Here is a 21,845-nt window from a genome sequence, read left to right on the forward strand (position 1 = left end):
AGGTTCTCACTACTTTCTTGTCAATATTTCAATAACAAAATGATGATGGTGAAAGTACTTGGTAGAAAGTCTTTTTATTTTCCAATGTCCTTACTTAGCAGAAGAAGTTGGTAACTTTATCTCATTCTATAAACTTTTTTGAATTGTTACAGGGTTATGAAATCCCATACAGGGAACCACTACTTTAATATATTTTGGAACTCAAAATGTTCAGGCCTTTTTTTTATATGTGCACAACACTTTATAGTTATTTAAGCATTTGCATATGATTATCTCCTTTGCTGCTTTATAGTTTATGAGACAGTCTCATTTTTCAGAGATTGAAAAATAGAATTTAGGAAGGTTAAGTAACTTGGTCAAGATGACAGATTATTAAAGAGCAGCCAGATTCCAATCCGTGTCATTTGGCTTTAAATCCTGTCTGCCTTTCGATCTATAAGTGGTTCATAAATCGGGCCATACAGAAGGGTCATAAGGTGAGTGTTCTAAAAACACAGAAGTAATGAATCTAATTTCTGGAGGATGGGGTAAAGTTTTAACAGTTCTCCAGGTGCTATGCACACGTGTTTGGGGACCACTACTCAACACCAAACACTACTCTGTCCACCCAGCCTCAGTAGGAGGATTAAGGAGCTCTGGAGTCCCATAATCTGCCCAAGCCTCAGTTCTTCACCTCTGACATGAGGAAAATGCTGCCTAATAAGTAGAGTTGTAAGTATTAGAAAAAAATATTTGTAGAAGTCCCAGATATGGTAGTCACTCCAAATTGGAAGCTATTTGTCTCAACAAACAAAAGTCCAGGACAGACAGCTTTACTAGTGAATTCTACCAATCACTTAAAGGAGAATTAATACCAATCCTTCTCCAACTCTTCCAAAAAACAGACAAGGGAACACTTCCAAACTCATTTTACAAGGCGAGATTACCCTGATACCCAAACCAGACAAAAATGCTGCAAGAAAAGAAAATTACAGGCCAATACCTTTGATGAACATAGATGAAAGATGCTCAATGAAATAATAACCTGAATTTAACAATACAAATAAAAGGATCATATATCATAATCAAGTGGGATTTATTATAGGGATGCAGAGATGGTTCAACATCCACAAATCAATCAATGTGATACAACACATTAACAAAATGAAAGATAAAAATCATATGAGCATCACAATAGATGCAGAAAAAACATTTACAAAATTCAACATTCATTTATGATAAAAATGCTCAACTAAGTGGGTAAAGAGGAAATATACCTCAACATAAATAAAGGCCATAGATGACAAGCCCACAGCTAATGTCATACTTAATGGTGAAAAGCTCAAAGCTTTTCCTCTAAGATCAGGAAATAGACAAGGATGCACATTCTTGCCACTTTTATTCAACATATTATTGGAAGTCCTAGCTAGAGCAATTAGGCAAGAAAAAGAAATAAAAATGTATCCAAATCTAAAAGGAAGAAGGAAAACTATCACTATTTGCCAATGACTATTATATATAGAAAATTCTAAAGACCCCAGCAAAAAACTATTAGAACTAATAAATGAATCCAGTAAAGTTGCAGAATACAAAATTAATATAGAAAAATCTATACACTAATAACTACCAGAAAGAGATACTAAGAAAACAATCCTATTTACAGCTGCATCAAAAAGAATAAAATACCTAGAAATAAATATACCTAAGGAGGTGAAAATCCTGTATACTGGAAACTATAAGACCTTACTCAAAATACTTAACAATGGAACAAATTAATGGGAAAGATATTCTGTGCTCATAGATTGGAAGAATTAATATTGTTAAAATGTCCAAACTACCTAAAGTGATCTACGGATTCAATACAATCCCTATCAAAATTACAATAAAAGTTTTCACAAAAATAGAACAATCCTAAAATTTGTATGGAAAAAGAAAAGATCCTGAATAGCCAAAGCAATCTTGAGAAAGAAGAACAAACCTGAAGGCAGCATATTCCCTGATTTCAAACTATAGTACAAAGCAATGATAATACAAAGTATGATACTGGCATAAAAACAGACACGCAGATCAATGGAACAGAATAGAAAGCCCAGAAATAAACTCACCTAAATACAGTCAACTAATTTACAACAGAAGAGTCAAGAATATATAATGTGGAGAGGACAATCTCTTCAATAAATGGGATTGGGAAAACTGAATGGCCACATGCAAAAGAATGAAACTGGACTGTGTCTTATACCATATATGAAAATAAACTCAAAATGGATGAAAGACTTGAATGCAAGACCTAAAACCACAGAACTAGAAGAAAACATAGGGGAAAAGCTCATTGACATTGGTCTTGGTGGCAATATTTTGGATTTGACACCAAAAGCAAAGGCAATGAAAGAAAAATAAACAAGCAGGGATGTGTCAAACTAAAAAGATTCTGCACAGCAAAGGAAACCATCAACAAAATGAAAAGGCAACCTACAGAATGGGAGATAGTATTTGCAAATCATATATCTGATAAGGGTAAAATATATCAAGAATTCATACAGATCAATAGCAAAGAAAACAAACAATATGATTGAAAAATGGGCAGAGGAGCTGCACAGACATTTTTTCCAAAGAAAACATGCAAATGGCAAACATGTACATGAAAATGTGCTCAACACAAGAAGTAAGTATTGGCGAAGATGTGGAGCAAAGGGAACCTTTGTGCACTATTTGTGGAATGTAAATTGATGCAACCACTATGGAAAACAGTATGGAGGTTGCTAGAGGTGGGTGGGGTGGGGCAAAAATGGGTAAAGGTGGTCAAAAGGTACAAACTTCTACTTATAAAATAAGTAAATTCTGGGGATGAATGTATAGCATGCTGATTATAGCTAACAGTACTTTATTATATTTTAAAAGTTGCTCAGAGAGTAGATCTTAAAATTCTCATCACAAGAAAAGCAAATTTGTAACTATGTGTGGTGATGAATTAACTAGATTTATTGTGGTGATCATTTTGCAACATACACATTTATTGAATCATTATGTTGTACACCTGAAACTAATATAATGTTACTAGAGGCTAGCTGCACCAATTTGTACACGGGTGGGGTCCCTCAGCCTGGCCCACAATCCCTCTCGCCCAGTCCAGATTGGCTTGACATCGGCTAGTCATAGCGTCTGTCCCCTGGTGGTCAATGCGCATCATAGTGACTGGTCGAGCAGTCGACCGAATGGTCAACCGATAGGTCGGATCCTTAGCCTATTAGGCTTTTATTATATAGGATATGTCAATAAAAACAAAATGGGAGGTATTTTACTGTCTAGTATGATTTTCTGAATAAGAATAAGGTATAAATTATAAATAGTAATGATTCTATAATGTTCCTGAAGCACATTCACAACCAATATAAGTAATACACTCATTCATGATACTGGATATCTCTAGGCCTCAATTTCTTCTGCTGTAAAATAGCTATATGTGTTCATTGCTAAAGTGTTGAAAAGGCTAGGATTCCATAGTTTTGGTTGTGTTAAAAGCCCAATTTTGAAAAAGTGTGTCTCAGTTGAGTATTAAACAGGTATAATTGAAATAATTGGTGCTTATAAATGACAAATATCTACAATTATGCTGTCATTTTCTATCAATGTCAGACTATGCTTGCTCCTTTACAGTTTATAATTTATATCTGCTTAGCCTCAAAAAAATTTGAAACAATATTCAAATGAATAAATGTAAGATATCAAATGTCCCTGAAGTAATCACTAACACTCAGGAATATCTGCCTCCAGATTTTGTTCTATGTGTAGTTACACAAACACAGGTATTGTATTTATTTGTTTGTTTATTTATTAATTAACACGTCTTTTACGATAGTATTCTTCAAGTACTACTAACAAATGTCAACAGACCAACTGTCTTCCATATTTATTATACTCTTACAAAGAATCCAAGCAAACAAACAAACAAACAAACAAAAAGCCTGCTGTAATTTTCCCATAAGCTTTATCTGTGCTACTTTTTGAGTGTGTTCCATCACTAACTGTTTATAAAAGAAAAACTGCATTATATACGTCTTCAAGAAATGTCTGAGGCAATTTACAAAAAATTATAAAAAGACTAAAATAAAACCAGAAAGAGCAAAAAATGGGGTAGAAATAGAAGAGACGGAAAAATAGAGAACGGGGGATGAATTTTTCAGGGAACTAGGAAGAGCTGTTTATAAAAACTGCATATTTAAGTCAGCATTAAGATTTTTGACTGTTTAAAAAATGTGAAAACATGGCTTTTTCTTAGTAATTCTTACCAAAGGCTGAGCATACTAATTACCAATAAACAGATAACATTTAAATAAAGGACGTTTTTAAATTCTTTTGAGGTAGCAGTATTCTACCTCAAAATTCTACTTTTATTCCAGTCATCTTGCTGTTTTCTGTTCCTTTCTTTAAGAAGTTTTATAGAATGCAGGTAGGTTTTAATAATGAAAACACAAGACTATTATGGTAATGGAAGCAAGGATTAAAAATTGTATCCATGACCAATTCATATCAGTTGTAGTTTTTGATCCCCTGAGCATAATTGATTTTATTTACTGCTTTGTACCCTCCACCCTAGTTATAATCAAAATGAAAACGCCTTCCTGGCCTGAGACTTAGTTTCCTCTCTGCTCCCGCTGTCACTGCCCTGGCTGAGGCTCCTGCTTGCCTTCACCTTGGCTGCTCAGAGCATCCTTTTCAGCTGCTCACTTTGCCTCCAGGGCCTTCCATTTCAAGCATCCCATAAATGCAGCTATATTAATTTTTCTAAAGCTGAGCTATGATTATGTCTTTTCTCTACTAGCATTCTTTCCTGCCCACTCACTTTATGATAGTCCTGAGTGTATCCTCGATTTCCTCCCAAACTCTCTCTTCTCACGGTGTACCTGGGGACACCCTGCTCTCTAGCCAAGAGGCTTGTTAGTGACTAAATGAAATCTGTGTTTTTCATCGCCGTTCATCGCCTCGAATAAGACAAATAAATGAAGACAATAATAATAACTGAACATGATTACTATGGATGTCACAATTCTTTACAGATATTGTATAGTTTACATTCGCCTCTAAATCTAACAAGTCACACTCATAGGAATCTAAGTTAAGGAGGTATGCTTATATTTATAACCAAAAGTCCAGCACTATCATTTCATATTTACTATATATAAAATTTATTATTTTGCTGCTGATATAAGATTTCCTTTCAGTTGCCAAGGTAAACTAGGCCAGCTGGCAGGATTAGAGTGGGGGAAAGACATACAACCTTGAACTCCCAGGCAAACAGAAACAAATGAAACCTAATTTACTGACCTGTCTTGTTTATTGTGGTTCATTCGTCAGCATAATATAGCACAAACAACTTTAAATTAGATATCAGGAGTCCTGGAGTTTAGTCCCATTTCTGCCATGCCCAACTATGCAACTTTCAGAAAATCATACAACTTCTCTGGTCCTCATTTTTTTTCATTTACAAAATTGGAATCTGTCTTGCTTTATTCAAACACTATACATGCATAAGGAATTATTACTATTTTATTTGTCATTCCCTACAACATAGCTCCTTTTCTATATGCTTTTCAAATCTCTATTGTTCCCAAAGCTTTTGTGGAGCCCATAATTTCATTCCAGTGACACCCAGAATTCTAGAGAAGGAAGCAAGCACCAAATATAAGAAATGATATTTAAATATATTGCTTTCTAGATTAGATAATCTCGTAGGCCTTTCTTAGCTTTAAAATAGGAAGATTCTATATTCAAATTTATATCTGAACTTTAAATATTTCTTGTATATAAAGAAAACTTCAGATATATAAACAACACCCCATATCCTGAGAAGTGTTTAGACATGCCAAAATTTCCCTGTCTCAGGATTCTAGACCTCATGAAAGTTTAGAATGTCTGTTTCCCTCTCAGAGACATGATACCTTGCAGGCCACCCCACATCTCTTGTAGTAATTCACACTACAGTTATTCCTTTTATATCTGAATATAGATTTAAGTTTTAAATAAACCTGTGGATTTGAAACAACAAATTACTAAGACATATTTTATGTTAAATCTTGTATTGCTAGTTGGGACATTAGAGATTCCGAAGAGAGAAAAAATCCCACCAATGACTTCTTGGGAGGGAGAGACAAAGGTTCTCAAAATGTCTACATTGTGAGATATGAAATTACATAGTGAAGTATATATAGCACCCAGGACAATACAGCAACTGCTTTTTCCAAAAAGTAGGCTGGGCATCCTAATCCAAAGAGTCGACTTTAAAATCAAGATGGCGCTCATACTAACTCTCCTTCACCTGCCTAACTCCCCTCCCAAAGTAGACATTGATAAATTCATACCAGAAATCAAACTTCTTTGCCATCCTGTTGTAAAGATTTCCCTGGCTGACATCTGACCTAGCTGACACTGCCAAGTTCTTCAGGACAGTTTGCCTAAATTTTCAACAAAGGTACAGTTACAATAAAGGAACAAGGTTTTCTACATTTTGGAGATTATAGAGTCAACTTCATCTGAGTGATTCTGAAGCTCTACGTAAATGAAAATACATGCCTCCAAATACACATACATGAAACAGATTTTAGAGACAACCAAAGTAGAGGCAATTTCAGAGTCTAATCTAAAAATGATATACAATACTTAAGAATTTCTATTCTTCCATATTCAAGTGAGACTCAAGGAAAGAAAAACAATTCTAGCCTACGTTTCCCAAACACCAAATACACTGGTAGTTTTAACTGAAATTAAACATCAATTTTCAAATCTGTCATTCTTTATATAGGCAATAAAAAGTAGCGCTGAGTGATCCAGATAGCAGGGCGATGGGAAAGGTATTTACATGAAGACACTCAAACCCTCTGGAAAAACAGAATGAAAAGAAGCCAGTACTTACTTGGCATAGACCATTGATGCACATATCCAGAGTGTCTGTGTAGCAGCGAGTCCCATCTAAGACCTTAGGTGCGAGTTCAACAACCAGGTCTGTGCCTTTGGCCTGGCACTTGAGTGCGCATGGGTTGTCAGGGTCGTTAGACACAGGAAGCCACTCATAAAACTCGCCATGGTGCTTGACATCATTATGAGCTGAGCATTGCTGAGCTCGGAAATCACCTGCTTCTGGTGGGCAGTCCTGGAGAAGGAAGTGGAGAGGGACAAATACAGGCTGAGAAGGGCACACATGTGGTCTTTCAAGGTCTTAGAAAACAAAGCAAATATTCTGGTCATATCATCCAAGAGGTCATATGATTATTTGGCCCTAAGAATGTGTAGATTTGAGAAAGCAATCAGCTTGCAGTATATTTTCTGACTGAAGTTAAATGGGAACTAAGCCAGCTTGAAATAGATCTGATTTATATTAGTTTCGAAAGTAACCACCTTGAAATATACAGTGGGGCCTTGACTTACGAGTTTAATTCGTTCAGAGACCAAGCTCATTAAGGAGCTTGTTAACTCAAATTACTCTGTCAACTCAATGCAAAAAATCGGCCAAGAGACAGCTGGTATCTCAAAAAACTCATTAGTCGGGACACTCGTAAGTCAAGGCCCCACTGTATTTTTGGAAAGATGTTTAGTGATCCCATGGATTCCTCCACCTTACAATATCATTTTTATTTCCTTCTAACTTAGGTAGGATTTAGTAAAATCAGAGTTTTAGCGAAAGCATCTCTTGATATCAAGAGCTATGACAAGATTTTAGCCCCCAAACAGCAAAAAGTTATGGTAATTTCACTCAAAAATTTTTGTGGGGTTGTTCATGAGGTTTTTTTCTCTGAAACTTAGGGTGCACAGTATCTAGAGTTAAACATGGTGGACAAAAAAAGTGAAAATAACAGGTATACATGGATTTCTTTAGCTTAAGGCAGCATGGCAGAGTGGAAAGGTACAGATATCCTCTTCAGATGGGAGTGTCGCTACACAGCGTGGGTCTCACTGATCCTAGGTTTCCTTATGTTCAGAGCAGAGGCAACAATAGCACTCAGTTCTCAAGGTCATTCACTGTGAGCATTTCATGAGCTCATGTTGGCCAAATACTGGCACAAGGAAGATAGTACATGGTAGCTAATACTATTTAATGAAGCCACTGAAGAGAGAGAGTTGGAGAATGAGATTTTCTGAATTTGAATATTAAATAATGTTGGCAAAGACCAGAGGAAAACAAGAATGTCTTAATGTACATTTTATAAAGGGCATTTTAAAATGTAAAACTATAGCAATCACTATTATCTAGTAAATTTGAAAGCAAATATAATTTAACTTTAAGGCAAATGTTGGCTATCCCTTGTACCAGATTTGATAGCTCCATTTTTTTCACCATGTGTTCAGATTAGAATGAACTACACAGAATATCCATCTGTGGAAAGGCTTTTGTCCTAGTTTGTATCTGAAATACAGAATGAGCATGTGCTCTTTATCATTTTTGAGAGTTCTCTTATACAAGTTTTCTTTCTCTGAAAAACTCCTTACATTTAAATAAGCATTCTGAGATTAACATTAATCTACTTTATAAAATGGAATTTTTGACACTTTAACACATTTTAGTGGTATTTAAATAGCATATAAGGCTGTAATATTTGGGGAAGCATAAATTTTTTTTGACAAGATGGGGCATAACAAAAATAGATCAAAATATAATATAAACTCTCAAAGGCATATTATTGCTAGCATTACATATGTTCTCAGAGTTAATACATAGTACTAAAGAAGAAGAAGAATTTCTAAAACCTAGATATAGAAACAGATATAGATAGATATAGATATAGGTGCCCCACAAGGCATATGTGATTTTGAATATTGCCTGAAAAAGTAAAATTAAAATTCATTGCTTATTAATTTCTTAAGGATGAGCTACATATTAAAAGTTTTAAAAAGATAAATGCGTGTTATACGTTGTTGTGATATTTACTTGTTTGTTGTGAGAAATAAAATGAAAACCACAACCTGCAAAACTATGCTCTGAATCACAACACAGGTAATTTGTATGACAGGTAACACAACTAGCTGAACTTCAGTGTTTCAATACCAGCTCCTTTCAGACCATGTGCTCCAAGATAAAAGTACAAACAAATGAATTTAACATGAACTCTTTGGATTTATTTTCCAACAACAACAATGCAACTTTCCTAGATGACAAATCCTACCAGTCTCTGCCTAAACCTCACTTACTAGCTTCTGTCCTAAAGGAACCCTGTTACTAATCATAGCCCCCGAAATACCATCCTTGTCCCCAAATTTTCATCTAAGACACTACAGGGACCCCTTGCTTATTAGCAAGTTTAATAAAACCAACTTCATACAGTCGGCAAGTTTCCCTGGTGGCCACTGCATGAGAGCTTCCACGGGAACGGATAGTTTAATTAATAATCTATAGTAATAAAAGCGTAATATGCTAATTAGACCAGACGTCCTTCCAGATGTCCTTCCTTTCAGACAAAGCCACAGCAGGCGGGGGCCGAGGCAGAGGCGGCCACCACGGTGGTGGGGGGCCAAGGCCCTAGCAAGAATTTTGTGCATTGGGCCTCTAGTGTTTAAATAAAGTGTTTTCAGTTGCGTATTATCTTTCATCCCAAGAATCACTTGACAGCACAGAAGAAATATTGAAATGACTCAATAAAACATAACATAGAGGAAATTGTTTAGAGTGGTCCCCGGCTCCTTTCATAATTACTTTTACCTTCTTTATCTATAAATACAAGTGAACCAACTACAGGGAATTCTGGGTCAGGCTGAATTACCTCTGCATTACAGTAATAAGGATAATATCTAATTAAGAGATGTCTTGGTATGCACAGAGAGAATTTTCTGCATTTATCCAATTCCAAGAAAAGAGTATCAATTACATTTTTAATTTGATGTTACATCATCTTAGTGCAGACATAAAACGCCCACAGAGTCTCTCATGAGTCCTTTTTATTCAACAAAATATATGAGTCTTCCCATCTTTACTAAAATACATAAGATTCAAAGGTAAAATTAGTAAAGTGAAGTTAAAATATTTGAACCTTTTGGTTTTCTTTTCTGTGACAGAAGCAGTAAACTTATTTAGACATATCACAGAGAACCAACAAGCAGACAACTGCTCCTGTTCAAAATTCACCTGCACCTATTAGCTAGAAGCACACGTGCTATAGGTTTTATGAACTTTCACAACTGGAGATACATCTCTGAGAATAATTTATGTGAATAACTTGACTTTTATCACTATCGTCTTTCCTTCCACCCATATTTTTGTAGGGGTGGCTAACTATATTTTGCTAATTTGAGAATGCACTTAAAACCTGGAGTTCAGAGTTAGAAACTGAACTTGAACCTTTTTACTGTTTGAGTTTATTTGTACTTGGCAAAATGTAACTTCCTGTTTTAAGAAAAAGGACTTGAGAAGACTTATAAAACAGGTTTAGAAAGCTTCTTGGACATCAAGTGGCTCTTACAAAATAACATTTTGATGATTTAAGTGTAAATGAATTAGAAACATATGAATCAAATTTCCCTTGAAATACACGTTTAAAAATTAAGGAAAGAAGCGTTTGGCAAAAGTTTCTTTTGTTGAATCCAAAACATCCCAAGCATAGTTCAAGACACTCGCTGAACTCCCGATGCCTCTGGGATCACCCAGCTGCAGAAGTGGAAACTCAAGCAAAGTCATCACAGACTCTTGTCCCATGGGCATCATCACAGCAGAGTTTCTCCATGTACACAGTTTTAAAATATAACGCGGTCTGTGAAACCACTGATCCTCCTAACAGTCAGATTTAGAAACTGGTGTTCTAACTGCTTTGAAAAATGTTTAGCACCTTATCCTGGGCATCACCTTTGAAATGTCAGCTTCTGAAGAGATGCTTTATGATCGCACAAGTCATCAGTTCTGACCAAGACAGGTGGTTTTCCTTAGGGCGGTGGTTGGCAAACTGCGGCTCGCGAGCCACATGCGGCTCTTTGGCCCCTTGAGTGTGGTTCTTCCACAAAATACCAACTTCTGCGCATGGGCCATGAAGTTTCAATCGCACTGTACGTGCGCGCCCGCATGTGGTATTTTGTGGAAGAGCCACACTCAAGGGGCCAAAGAGCCTCATGTGGCTCGCGAGCCGCAGTTTGCCTACCACTGCCTTAGGGTCTACTGAAAGTACGGAATATATTCAATGTGAGATTTCTGTTCTAATAAAACCTTAGTGGTAGGAAATCAAGAGTTTTCAATTTGGATAATTCAAACAAAGAAGAAACAAATTATTATGTATATGTTTAGGCACTGAACTTGGCTCGTAGGTAATAATGATGAAGACAATTAAAATCACTGGAAGTTTAATGTCTATTTGAACCAAACACATTCTCCCCCCCCCACCCCCCCCCACACCCCCCTGCACAGGGACCTGGCATAAAACATGCCGTGGGAAGGATGCACTGGACTAAAGACCCCACCTTCCAGCCTCTCATACGTCTCCAGATGTACCATCCAGCAGAAATAGAGCAAGAGAGAGCAAAATAATGTTTCTTGGCCATTTGTCTATTTCCAACTTACAGTAATATATCTGTGGATTGGCAACTCTGGGTTAGGCTACTGAGCTAGGACTTTTTCACTCTGAAAAAAAAATATTTTATTAAAAATAGTCAGATAATCCCATGAATTACTGTATTTGGCCATTTCATACAATATATTTTTTCTCTCAGATTTTTAAAAATTCAGTCCTAACCGTGTTAAGAGTTTTCTTCTTAAAAAGCACAAAAATAAAATCTGGCCTTTTATATGTTCCTATCATAATTCATAAAGTCCGTGGAGTCCTGCCATATAGGAATCCAATTCAAAACATTTTCTGGTTAATCAACTAGCCAGTGGGAAAGATAAGATGGATCCCAGATGTCCCCTGATGGTGATAGGTGGATCAGATTACATTGTGGGACAAAGGGGGACTCACAGGGTGAAATGCAAAAGATTGTATCTCAGCAGCTAAGGTGGCAGCATCTGAAAGGCCTTTCAAATGGGTTTGAAAAAATATACAGAATATAAATTCGGGTCAGAAACTCTTTTTAGAGAAGCCATTCTGCTTCCTGAGGGACATCCCTCTGTTTCACCTTTCTTCTGAAATATTCAGTGGTTTGCCTTTTCTGCTCATTTTGCTGTTTCATTGAAATTATTATCAGCGTCTTGGTATAAATGTCATATTCTGATTCTATAGTCTTATTTGTAGAGTCAATATTAATACCCCATAGTATTAAGAAAACACTGGAAATGATATATTAGGTAACCACAAGTAGTAACTGAAGAATATGTCCTTCTCAGGGCATTTGCATATCTTGCAACTGTTCTTCTAAATTCTATCTTTCTCCCTATCTTAATCACTCTCCCTCCATAAAGTTACTGTGCAAGAAAACAAAATGAGAATTGTTTAGTGAGGCATCTACTCCACCCTCAGCAAGTCTGGCTTGCCACTTGATGATGTAAACATGTATAGAAATTTATCAGCTATTTAGTGACTTCACAAAATCTTACTGGTTCTAAGTTTTACCTTAAAAATATTAGGAAACCTCAATGTACGGACGGTAAAATAGAAAAAGGTTACCATAAAAGGTTCCTCTGCAATAAATGGAAGAAGGCTCTAGAAAAGACTCCCTAAAGCTCTCAAATCTCTTAGCACACTTGAATAGGTAGATGGTGGCTGTCTCTTTTATATACAGTGGGGCCTTGACTTACGAGTTTAATTCGTTCTGAGACTGAGCTCGTTAAGGAGCTCGGTAACTCAAATTACTCTGTCAACTCAATGCAAAAAATCGGCTGAGAGACAGCTGGTATCTCAAAAAACTCGTTAGTCGGGACACTCGTAAGTCAAGGCCCCACTGTATTTTGGTCCTTATTACTTGTCTTTCTGCTTCTTTTATTCAAAGTTAAGATGAAACCAGTGAAGAATAAATATTAACTTAATGTAATTTTTTTGTTCGCACAAACATAATTGATGTTTCCGTTTCTATTTCCAACTCAGACCCTCTCTCCTGACTCCAGATTCATATATACAACTGCTTCCTCACCACCTGGATATCTAAGACATCACACACTCATCCTGTCCAAACCTGAACCCCTGCTCCTCCCCCTCCGCCCAGATCTGTTCCCTCTGCAGCCTTCACCATCACAGTCAATGCCAACTCCATCTTTCAGGCCCTAGTTCTTACAGCAGTGGTCCTCATACTTGCGTGCATTACAATCACCTGGAGGGCCTGTTAAAAATACAAGATTGCTGGGGCCCCTGCATCCAGTTTCTGATTCTGTAGACTTGGGGAGAGATCCAAGAATTCAAATCCATAACAAGTTCTCAGATGTTGCTGATATTGCTGATTTGGGGTCCACACTTTGAAAACCACTGCCATAGAATGATCCTTGCCTCCTACGTTCAATCCACCAGGAAAGATAGGCTCTATATGCAGAACTATGCTGAATCTGACCACAATCTAGTCCAAGCCACCATCATGTCTTGCCAGCATTATTACAACAGTCTCCTGACTGATTCTCCTTTTTCTGCCCTTGCTCTCCTATGGACTGCTGTCAACAAGGCAGCCAGGATGGGTCTTATTAAAGCAGAAAGAGATCTTGTCACCTTTCTGCTATAACTCGATAATGTTCCCCACTTCACTCAGATGAAAAGCCAAAATCCTCATCTCCAGTAGAGGTAAAGACCTGGCCCCATTCCCGCCTATTGTCTTCCTCATTCACTTGGCTTCAGCCATGCTGGCTTTCCAGCTACTTCTTAAACATTCCAGGAGTATACTGACTTTAGGACACATCCATTATCTTTCCCTTCTGCCTGGGATTTCCTTTGCTCAGAATCCAAGTGGCTAATGACCTCACCTCTACCAAGTCTTTGCTCAACAATCACCTCCTCAATGAGACCTGCCCTGACTGCCCCATGCAAAATTGCAACACCACTCCCACTACAGATTCTTTATCATCCTCTCAACTTTTCTTTTTTCCATCACACTTAATCACACTCAAGTACACCATATAATTTACTTATGATGCTTTTTTTAAAATCATCTCTCTCCTTCCACTAAAGCATAAGATCAGGAGGACAGGGATCTGTGGCTGCTTGGCTTGCTATTATATACAAGGACTCAAATACTTGTTTTTGAAAACAAACAACGAACACATTGAATAAATAAAACACAAGTCATGGTTTTCATTGCACAATTCTGTTTTTCGTGACTCTTGCAGGAAATCTGAATCTTGAGAGCTTTCTAATCAAGAAATCTTAGATAATCTTAATGGAGCATCTAAATGTTTTTCTTCTTTTTCTAAAATACAGATTTACAAGAATACTTTTCATTTCAGACACTAGGAAAATTGAGTAGGGATTCTTGCCTACTTTCTGAATAGGCAGATTGATATTTCCTCCTCCATGTAAACAAATTTAACAGGGCACTATTAAGAAACATAAAATGTGCTGAAATAATTTATTATTCAATAAATAGCCAGACATTGGTAAATTTTATGTAACACTCAGTGCATGCATGCTCTATAAAGCACTAATGTTAAGGTATCAAGCTGTATCCCCAAATTTTGGCCACCTGCTTATGCTAACATCAACATCATCATCAAAAGCATTTATTTGTGCAAGACTGCTAGCTGCTATGTAAAATGAAATTAAACAGACATAGTCCCTGCCCTGTCTAGACAGTCTGTGTGTAGACAACTCTATTATGTTTCAAGAACATAATATTTAAATCTCTAACACATCACTATGAGTGCAAAGAAACAGAAAATGGGGTCGATTTTGGAGGGTGGTGCCAGTCATTCTTGGCTCAGTCATCCTCCTTTTTATAAGATGCCCACAGGCTTCTTTGTGACAGACACTCCATTTTCACGTCTACAAGATATATGAAATAGTCCTTCTCCCTGCTTCATTTTCTCCTGGTATAAAAGGTTCACAAATTTTCCTGACTTTCCTTCTAAACTGTCAATACTTTTGGAAACTAATATGTTGAAGGGAAATAAGTGCCCATGAAAATTAATCATTAACCATTTTAACACCTGACTATGGATCAGGTTCACACTCAATAAAATAACATCTTTACAGATTGGTGACCCTGTGAAATAATATGGAACTCTCTAGTTTATTCAAGCTTTGGGTGTGTCCTGCTCTGGGTCTACTAAGTGAACACTGGTAACAGGTATATTAAACAGCTCCAGACCATTCCAATGTGTTTATTCAGGTCCAGACATCAGAGATTCAAAATGCATGATATAATAAATCATTAACCCCACCCTCCTTACTTGATAAGCTTGTTATGTGAAAACAAATGTTTTGCCTGGCTAGTTTTTTTTTTAACGTCTCCAGGCATCTGTAAGCTGGTCTAAGGAAAAACATTTAAAACATTTCATTTAAAAATTCATTTTTTTTTCTTCTTTGGGTAGCTTTTATTTCAGTGCTTTTATTTTTTTCCCTTTGAACAATGCAGACTTTTGGAATCCAATTCCCCAGAGGTATTTGTAGGACTGGTTGTAGTTTGTCATGTTAGACTCTTAAATTCTCTCAATTTTGAAAATATTCATTCCTTGAGGACTTTTATTATTTTTAGTCCATTTCTTTGAATTGGCTCCAGTTTAGCAGTATCTTTTCTTAAATCAGCATTTCTGACTTTTCACTATTTTTAATCCTCGTCTTCAAGAAATCCCCTTGCCTCCCTCCCCCAAATTAGCATATTTAAAGTGGTAATTTGTAGTCCTTTTTGGAACATGGCATACAATTTCATTTTATAAACTCAAAATTATACACTCTTTTGTTTGTTTGTTTTCAGGCTGCATTTACCAAAATATTTGTGGTGGAGAGTCAGGTTAGAGGAAGGAAGGACTAGTATAGGAAAAACATTTTAGTGCATACATACTTCAACTGTTACTACTTCTTAGGTCTGTAGCATAATAAGTTCATTATGTTTCCATTTATTTGTGAGAACGAATAATAAGGATTAACATATTACAAAGGGACAAATATGTAGACTGAAGTTGTCTCCTGGAACATGAGGTGCTGATGCCAGTCACTTGGCGGAAATATGGAAAGAAACACTGTCTAGAGCAATTCAAAGGTAAATACCATGCCAGACAACTTAGAGATGACCGCAGCATTCTCTCTTCACCTTCTCTCCCCCTTAGTCTATAACTACCACCAGATTGTTGCCTGCAGGCTTAACTTCTTTTTGGCTCTCCCTGAATCATGACAACTGTCTATTTTCCTGGCACTGTGTTTAACTAATGTTCCTTTTTGGAGGCATGTAATATAGTCCCATGAATGACTTGAAATATATCTGAGCACAATTTTGGAAAGCTCTTTGTAGTACCAAATTTAAGGTTCACCCCAGTTAGTTCCTGCAAAGCAGAGGTCAAGCTTCTACTTGAATTATTATCCAGGCAGGTCCCTGCTGAATGATACTAGGATTGAAGGCACTCTCCAATGGGAGAAGACACCAGGTCAATGGGTGAAGGAGAAAACCATCTGTCCTTCAATCAATGGAATGGAATAGTCTCTCCTCTCTCAGCAGGATTCCTCTCTGGATGGGGGACTCTGACCATGACCACTAATGCGAGTCACCCTGGCAAGACACATGATGCTCTCTGTGTGACATCTTCCAAAGAGAGAAAACAAGGTGTTCTCAGGCTGTCCACAGTATCAGTGAAGATTAGCTGGGTCTTTTGCCGGGAGCCACTTTGGAATGAGGGAAAGAAGTAGGGTTACTGTGGATAAAATGGAAAGTTTAATGGCCCCCTCTCTCTTCCTTAACTCATCTCTTTTCAACTTCTAGATCAGAATTCCTATTCCAACAACCAAGTTAATGGTTAATACTATATAAACCGATCCTGTAAAAAAAAAAAGTATCCTCAGGTTTCTGGAAGCGTCATCAAGGGTACGGCGATGATTCTTTCCAAACCAAACATTAGAACTCATGTTTGATAAATTAGAGGTTACTTATGGTAACATCAGAAGCATACTTGAAAACTGGATTATTTTAGAAAAATCCGATAGCCATAGAACCAGAACAAAGCAGCAAGTAAAACAAAGAAGTAGTGGAGGGATTTTATTCTCCAATGGGTTCAGGCAGTACCCTGGGTCTACTGGAGACCCTCTATAGTTTGTTGCAGGGAAGAGTAAAAGCTTCCCTTATAAAACCAGAGAAAGGAGTCCACTTTCCATTTACTCAGGATATTCTGGTTGAGTGGAACCTAGACATTGTTTACTACCTTTTCCCAGTTCCCTTCCTCAATTTCCTTCCTTTCTCCTTTCCTAAGGGCCTAGGACCTCCATGATGTCCCCAGTCATACCTCTGCCTTCTTTTTCCACATCCCTAACCTCCTCTTTACCCTGCATAAGGGGATGGGTCCATAACTGCTCCTTTAATGCTTCTCTTACCAGCTTTCAACTGACAGCCATAAATTGGACTGCTGGGCATTACTTTCTGAACACAGCAAAAGAAGTCAACTCTTAAAAAAATAAAAAGACCTCTCTAGGGCCTTAACAGTCATCCTGACCTAACGGTGGCTGGTATTGTCATATGGTGGCTCTGTGGACAAATGGGCTATGAGTTAATATAAGTAAAATGATCAAATCAGAATTGGCACATAGTAAACACTCAATAAATGTTAGGAATTACTATTATTACCAACACCATAGAGGGGGGAGCTGGAGTTACACAGCTCTGGGGGGAGGCTCCAGAGGAATCTGAGACGGTACTTGTTTCGTCTTTCCCACTGCCTTGCTGCCTCTAGAACTACTTTACTTAGTTGTTTGAACATATTTTTAATTAAAGTGACTTATATTAATGTCTTACCATATGAGTCTAATCAAACAAGATCATGTGCCAAATTTACTGGGTTATAAGTTTAATGGATGACAACACTCAACTTAGTTCATATGTGCTCATACTTCTTAGTTTGTTGATCTTGGACTAAAGACATATTTTAAGAAACCAAAAAAGAATTAGAGAAATATATTTTCTGACTCCTGAAACTCAGTGTTTTCAGGTTGTCCTTCGAAACTTAACACACAGCCTCTGAGCACCAGCCTCATTCTGAAGAGCATTTTGCTCCAAAGTTGATTTTCCTTTCTTCCTCCTATAAAATGTCCACTTCCTCCAGTGAGAGGGCTGCACCAGGTAAGAGTAGGGAGGAAAGGACACTGATTCAACTTATCTAGAACAAGGTTTGAATGACTAACAATGCTTTCTTATTCACTTTTAATAATATATGTTCATAAACAGAGACACACACTTATCAAACACTAGGCTATAGTGCAAAGTCAGATATACTCCCTGCCTTCATGATAATTACAATTTAAAGGGGGAAGACAGGTATTGGGCCATAATATTCTAATGATAGGATTACAGAAAAAAAGAATATAATTCAAAATTGGAGCACGTTGAAAGTATAATAAAAGAAGAAGTCTAATCAGATGTATTTTTAAAAGAATAAAATAGAACTTAGATGAATAAAAAATATAAATGTCTTTAGAAACTAATAGATAGAAAGAAAAGCATATTAGAGGAGTGGGAGAGTACAACTGTTAAATGGAATAAAGAGTTGAAGAAATTATTTAAATCATAGCAGAGAGAGTAAAGGTATAGAAACTATGAAGAACAGAATGAAAATATGTATTATATAGGGAAAAATAAATTTCCAAAAATAATTAAAAATACAAATTCCTGGAGTCAGAAAGTCAAATGAAAATTAAACAGGATAAATAAGTGATCTATTCCTATACAGATCATAGATAACTGTAGAATGCTAGTGATAAAAATAAAACCACAAGAGAAAAGACAGAGAACAATTAGAATGACAGCTGACTTATCAGTAGCAATGATAGGAATCAGAAGTCAATGGACAGTTAGCCTTAAAGTGTTGAGAGAAGGTAATTGTCAACCTAGATATTCTTTCATAGTAAACCTAATGTCTAAGAGAACCAAATATAGATATTTTACAAACAGAAGAGAACTTATTTCTATTGAATCCTCACTAAAAGAATTTCTAAAGGATGTATTCCAGATAGAGAAAAAATGTACCTTGAAAAATATCTATAATTTAAGAGAGATTATGGATCAAAGAAAATTTTCAGAAATATTTTCAGGTATCTCTAAATAAACAATGACCATATACATGATCTAATCTGTGGGAATAATAAAGATGAACTTATTATAGAAAGCATTGACTATATAAAATATCTAACTGTAGGGTTAATAAAAATAGAGCTAAAACACTTGACAATAAAAGCACATATGTCTGGAAGAGGGTAATCAGAAGTAAAGTGTTTTAACAGGCTTGAATTGATGGATAGGCTAGTATAGATATTATTTAATTATAGTCTTTAAAGTAAACACTAAAATAATAGAAACAGATACATAACTTTAAAACCAGGAGAGGGAAAAGTGTAATAAGAAAATAAGAGCCTCAATAGTTTAAAGAAGGCAAGAAACAGGAAAAATATAGATCACAATAAAAGATGGTAGAAATATAGTTTTATCATTAATTATCATGAATGCAAACAGGTTGAAGAAAGTCAAGATTATCAGAGAGCAATAAAAAAATGTTTGTATTAGATACTCATAAAGTTGATAAAGGTTAAAAATAAAAACAAAAAAAGATGTATTAAACAAATCTAACCAAATGAAAGGTGGATTAGTTACACTAATACTAGAGGCCTGGTGCACGAAATTCATGTATGGGGTGGGGGGTCCCTCAGCCTGGCCTGCACCCTCTCCAATCTGGGACATCCCTTTTGCAATGTGGGACCACTGGCTCCTACCCACTCGCTTGCCTGCCTGCCTGATCACGCCTAACTGCCTCTGCCTGCTGGCTTGATGCCCCTAACTGCTCCCCTGCCAGCCTGATTGCCCGTAACCATCTCTGCATGCCAGCCTGATCATCCCCTAACTGCTCCCCTGCTGGCCTGATCGCCTAACTGGCCTCCCCTGCCGGCCTGATCACCCCTAACTGCTCTCCCCTGCTGGCCTGATTGCCCCTAACTGCCTCTGCCTTGGCCCCCGCCACAGTGGCTTTGTCTGGAAGATGTCCAGTCTAATTAGCATATTACCCTTTTATTAGTATAGATCAGATCAAACAGATTTTAAGGCAAAAAACTACCAACAAAGATGGTCACTACATTATGAGTAAAGGTTAAATTCTCCAGGAAGATAAAATTATTTTAAAATGTATGTCTATACAATAAGGTTTAAATAGTTCAAAAAGACCACAAAATAAAATTGGCAAATTAAATCCTTTTCTCAAGCAGGTTAAAAAAAATCACTGAAGAAGTAGGACGTTTGGAAAACACATTTAAACGCTTGTTATACTCATGCTCTCTCCAAGAACACATGGCTATTAGGTCATAAAGCAAGCGTGAACAAACTTCAAAGAAACAGAATGGAAAGATACTTTTTAAGAGATCACAATGCAATGGTTAGAGATTAAAAAACTGCCAGCTATTTTGATGTTAATAAACAGACTTGTAAATAAGTTATAACTTGATGAAATCATAATGAAAAGTTTAGAATACCTAGAACTAAATAGTAATAAAAATGACCTTTATCACACTGTGGGAATCAGACAAAGCTGTACTTAGTTGAACATTTACATGTGCAAAAAAAAAAAAAAAAGGCTGAAACTTAACACTGTAAGCATCAAACCTAACAAATTAGAAAAAAGTACCATTAAATAAATGTTAAAAAGTAGATGAAAGAAAATAATACGAATATCAATGAAACAGAAAATACAGAAACCATGGACTCAACAAAGCCCAAGGTTGGATACTTGAAAAGACTATTAAACTAAACTTCTGACAAACTTTATTGAATTATAACATAAAGGGGGAAAAAATCCCAAACAAACACTACTAGTGATGCAAAAGGAGAGACAACTGCCAGTTATAGTCAGAGTTAACAGAGAAAAGTATGACCAGCTTTTGTCAATACATTTGAAAACAGTGTTAGAAAAAACTACTCAAAAGAAAATAAGAAACTATTAAAAAAGAAACAGAAGTAACAATAATAAAAGTTAATGTGTACATAGACTTGATTACATACCTGGCACAGTGCTACATGGTTTGTATATATCTAAACTAATTTAATCCTCACAACAAGCTTATGTGTTCCATTTTACAGATGAGAAAACTGAAGCATAGTGAGGTTAAATGACTTTCACACAGCTACCAAATCAAAGTTGAGGTTGAACTAGATAATTTGGCTCCAAAATTCATTCTCTTGTCCACTACGCTATACGTATATATAGCCCAGTGAGTAATTAAAAAGTTTTCCTAAAAAAATAAAATAAAACCTCATTCATGATTTTATAAGGAAATTCTACTAAATAATACCAATCTAAAGTCTTCCAAAGACTAGCAAAAAGATAAAACACTACCCAATTCATCCTATCAAAACCAGTAAGGATTGTACAAGAAAGAAAATTACTCATCAACACAGATGCAAAAGTCCTAAACAAAATACTGGCAAAGCAAAACCAGATGTATACAAAAAATATAATATATATGACCAAGTTGGGTATGTTCCAGGAGTGCACCAACAAGATCAGACAAAATGTAGAAAGTCATAGCATTGGCAAGGATATAGAGCAAAGAGAACAGGTATAATTCTGGTAGAAGTGTGAATTGAAACAGTCACTGTAGAAAACTTTGGCATTACCTTGTAAAGTCTGATCACACAATATTTTATTTTCCACTTACTATTCTATTTCTTTTTTTTGTTCACTTCTAGTAAATTGGTAAGATCGTCTTTACTTTCTAGTATTCCCTGTGCTGCAAACTATAGATTGTATTTTTATTCTTTTAATAGATACTTTAAAATTTTAAATACATATTTTAAATTTTCTAAAATCCAAC

At 36.2% G+C, this 21,845-nt stretch overlaps 1 protein-coding gene across 4 annotated transcripts in view; it reads right to left on the bottom strand.

The window, feature by feature from the left end:
* The window catches only part of ADAMTSL1 (ADAMTS like 1), a 903,601-nt gene that overhangs the window by 301,790 nt on the left and 579,966 nt on the right, over positions 1-21,845 (bottom strand). For all 4 annotated transcript variants that reach the window (XM_059656582.1, XM_059656581.1, XM_059656583.1 and 1 more), the window contains one exon: positions 6,887-7,123. In XM_059656582.1, coding sequence (XP_059512565.1) covers positions 6,887-7,123 — 237 coding nt within the window. The remainder of the gene's footprint in view (positions 1-6,886; positions 7,124-21,845) is intronic.

This window comes from Myotis daubentonii, chromosome 11, assembly GCF_963259705.1.
Source record: "Myotis daubentonii chromosome 11, mMyoDau2.1, whole genome shotgun sequence".
Taxonomy (NCBI): Eukaryota; Metazoa; Chordata; class Mammalia; order Chiroptera; family Vespertilionidae; genus Myotis; species Myotis daubentonii.